This window comes from Vidua macroura, chromosome 3, assembly GCF_024509145.1.
Source record: "Vidua macroura isolate BioBank_ID:100142 chromosome 3, ASM2450914v1, whole genome shotgun sequence".
In the NCBI taxonomy this organism is placed as follows: Eukaryota; Metazoa; Chordata; class Aves; order Passeriformes; family Viduidae; genus Vidua; species Vidua macroura.
This window is the reverse complement of record NC_071573.1, coordinates 104017448-104021406: the sequence shown is the minus strand read 5'-3', so window position 1 is coordinate 104021406 and position 3959 is coordinate 104017448. Positions and strand designations below refer to the sequence as shown.

Below are 3959 nucleotides of genomic sequence, written 5' to 3'. Positions count from 1 at the left end.
CTGATACATAAAACTAAGTTTTTCAGTAGCACTTTTTCAACTATTTAATACAATTTCTTGCAGGTTTTTTTTGCATTACAATATTTTCATTGCTTTTGATCTTCAGTGGCAATATAATATATATATAAATACATGAACACCACCAAGAGATTTTCTTTGGAAAGAGAGTAACTTTTTTGCTATTATTCTGCTGGTTCCTGTTAGATTCATATGCACATACATATTTAGTAATATTTATCATTGCATCTTCTTAGTGTTAATGGTCCAGCAAGAACAAATCACATTTAGGCTAACTTTGCCTTTTGCTATTCCTACAAGAACTATGGGAAGAATTATCTTTAATTGTCTATGAAGCATCACATACACTTTCAACAGTCAGCAAGTAACACACCAAATTCTGAGGTTCATCCAGAGCTCAAAATATTTTCTTTAAGTTCCACATCACTATATTGATGCACAGCAGTCCTGAGAGACACATTTTTACAACCTATAGGTTGATCCTGTTCTTTCTTGTTTCTCCATCTCAGAAAGAGGTTACAGCCCTGTGCCTTAGTAAATTTAAGTGCACCTCAGTTATTTACTTAATGCATTTTGCAATAGAAAATCTGGCAGATACATGAAAAATCAAATTTCTGCAGTGACTAAAATCAATTGTCATTTTCTGGCATCTTACTCAGTTCTGAAGTCAATTCCTGTGGAGCTTGATCTTCTCAAATAGAAGCGCAGTACAGGCTTCTATATTTGACCCAATAATATTAAAAATAATAAAATAGTCAAACCTCTCTTCAAGGCAAATATTGATATCACAGTGTCTTTGATTCTCTGTTGCCCAGCATCTGATTTAGTCACTAGCCAAATGAAAGAAAATGATTGTTCAGAAACACTAATGACTACATGGTCCACACACTCTAAGGTCCTTGGGCTTCTCCAGCACCGCTTGAAACAGAGCAGAGCTAGCTGGCTGCTTAAGAAATCCCTGGAGAGGAGGGGAATGCACAGAGCTGCAGGACTCTGCCAAGCAATGAGCACTGCTCCAGCAGCACACACCAGGAAAGCTGCCACCACCAGCAGATGAGCTTTAGAAAAATGAACTGAAAGTGTTCCAATACAGATGCCCAGGTGCAATTCCCACCCTACATCTCTGATGGGCAACATATGGCAGAGAAGAGCGTGTCCTCCCATCTCCACTGCTCAGCACTTCAGCCCTGGACAGAGACCCAGCACAGCAGCCGAGCTGCTGCTCCCACTGCTCCTGCCACTGAGGCAGCAACCCCCAGCAAGGAGCTGCGTTGGCAGTGGGGAGCAGTAACTTCTAAAGACCACCACAAAGGTTTGCTTCAGTGCCCACAAATCAAAGTTCCTGGGGGAGCCACCGCGGTGGCCTTAATCACAGCAGGATCCCCTCCAGGCACCAGAATTGCTCAGGGTCACAACAGCAGGAGAGGTGGCTAAATGGAACAAAGATCTCCTATCCTGCTTACACCAGACACTTTATCCTGGGAATTATGACTAAAAACCTCTAGGACCTGATAGAGCTTAGCCATGGCTAGATCCTAGGAAAAATACAGGCACAATGGCAATAATTTATTTTAACAAACTAAAAATGTATTGTGCTTTTGGAAAGAAATTAATAAATATTATGCTTCCATGGAGTAAAAACAATATGTACCAATATATTTTCTGCCCCAACTTGGAAAACGGGTTCCCAACTCTAAAATTACATAAATATGTTAGCGAGCACAGTTTTACATGTACACAATTCCTTCATTTATCTAATGTATTTGCAGGTGAAAACTTCACTAACTTGTGCAATAGTTCTTACACATTTTTAATACATCTCTACCTGAAGAGCAGCAAATTATAAAAGCAAATTCTGTGTAAGATATGAGACTGCTGCAGGGGAAAAAACAATGAACAAATCAAACAACAATACCCATGAAAACAAAAAAAAACCCACTTATCTCACATGTAAAACTCTTTTCCCAACTTTTTGTCCCCAAAAATGCGTAACACTAGTAGTGTAAAAACTAAACCACTATATGAGGCATATTTTAAAGCCTCATATAAACAATGAAGCTTTTATGGCATCCTCAGAGCAAAGAATGTCCAAATATGGCTGAGAGTTAAGTACCCTGAGAATCGACTGCTCTTAATGAATTCGCTGAAGTTTGTCAGTCCACATTTACCAAGAATCAGAAGAGAAATAAAGAGAAGCAAACGTGATTCAACTCATTTCCCTGTACCATTCTCTAAAGCTACTGTGTTATGAACATCCTCCATATCTTGGATACTGGAGGCATCTGTTGAATCTTTGTCGCTGACTACAATTCCTACTGAAGAAAGGCTAGAAATGAAGGAGTGCATCTTTTTTGCATAAATATCCCTAATGTTAAAATAGGGTAGGTCATTGCTTTTCTCTTTGCGATCATTGTTGCACTGGTCTCTATCAATAGCTTTTTGCTTTTGGTAGTACTTAGAAAACTTATTGAAAATAATGGTGATTGGAAGTGCTACCACCAGTATCCCACAGATAATGCAGAGGGTGCCGAGCAGCTTTCCAGCAAGTGTGACTGGGTAAGTGTCCCCATAACCAACAGTGGTCATGCTGATGGTTGCCCACCACCAGCAAATAGGGATGCTCTGCAGCTCTGATGAGTCGTCATCTTTCTCCACTGAGTAGACAAGCACTGAAAAAATAGAAATCCCAACTGACAAAAACAGAAGCAGAAGTCCAACTTCTTGGTAGCTGTGTCTCAAAGTGGCTCCTAAAGACCGCAGTCCTACGGAGTGCCTGGCCAGTTTCAGGATGCGAAATATCCTCATTAACCGCAGGATCTGAACTACTTTCCCCATGTTTTCAATATCTTCACTTTCTTCTTCCTTCGTGTCCACAGCCAATGTGGCATAAAATGGGATAATAGATACAAAATCAATGATGTTCAGTGGTTTCTTCCAGAACTTCTTTTGACTTGGAGCAGTGAAGAGCCTGATCACTAGCTCAGCAGTAAACCAGATGATGCATGTAATCTCCACAGCTTCCAGCACAGGGTCTCCAATCTCCCTGTCATTGGCATCCAGCCTTTGAAATTCTGGCATGCTATGAATGCACATGGCCACAATTGATGCCAGAACAACACTCAGGGATGACACGGCAATTAACTTGGCAGACAAGCAGTATGCAGGATTTTCCATCCTGACCCAGATCTTCTTTCTTATTTCACCAAAACACAGATTATCAAACTTTTCTAGCTCTTTATCAAATATGGATGACTCTTCATTGGAGGAGTCCATACTATCATTGCTCTTCTGATCCCAGTCTTTTTCAGGACCTTCCTCTTTCCGTTCTTGGTACCGATTGCTGCAGCAGGAATCAATAAACAGCTCATTTATCCCCCAGTACTCTATTTCCTGGCAGAAGGAAAAGACACAAAGCTCTTCCATAACGTGAAGTTTGCCTGTATAGTAAAAGTTCAGAACATATCGGAACAAGGAAGGATTCCTGTCAAAGTAATATTCCTTGTCTGCCACACTATAATCATCACACAGCTCTAGAATAGCCTCTTCTGAATGGCACTTGAGAAGTTTTCCGAGTCTGGTATGGGGAAATCGGAGCAAGGTGCTTTGATCCACAGATTGCTTAAAGCCACCCACATTCAAATTGATAAGTTCTGTATCTTTGCCAGGTCTGCGGAAAAATTCACCATAAACCATTTTGGACAGACGAGTTCCACTGCTGTTGCCCAATGAGATTACATAGAACCTGAAAAGAACATAAAATATTGTTAGAGCATTTAATTCAGTTTTGCTCTTGTGACACATTCTTTTCTTCATCTCTGGTTACTGTGAAATGCTGTAACAAAACAAACAAACAAAAAAATTAAATAAAATGAATACCCTCATTCAGCATTTCACAAGTGTAGTTTTAAATTAATTTGGTTTACAGCTTTTTTTCTATCTGC

General features: G+C 40.0%; 1 protein-coding gene across 1 annotated transcript; it reads right to left on the bottom strand.

Moving 5' to 3' along the window:
* Positions 1-1616: 1616 nt before the first annotated feature.
* Positions 1617-3711, bottom strand: KCNS3 (potassium voltage-gated channel modifier subfamily S member 3). The gene has a single exon (XM_053973623.1). The coding sequence runs from the start codon at positions 3709-3711 to the stop codon at positions 2230-2232; it is 1482 nt and encodes a 493-aa protein (XP_053829598.1). The 3' UTR covers positions 1617-2229.
* Positions 3712-3959: the final 248 nt, after the last annotated feature.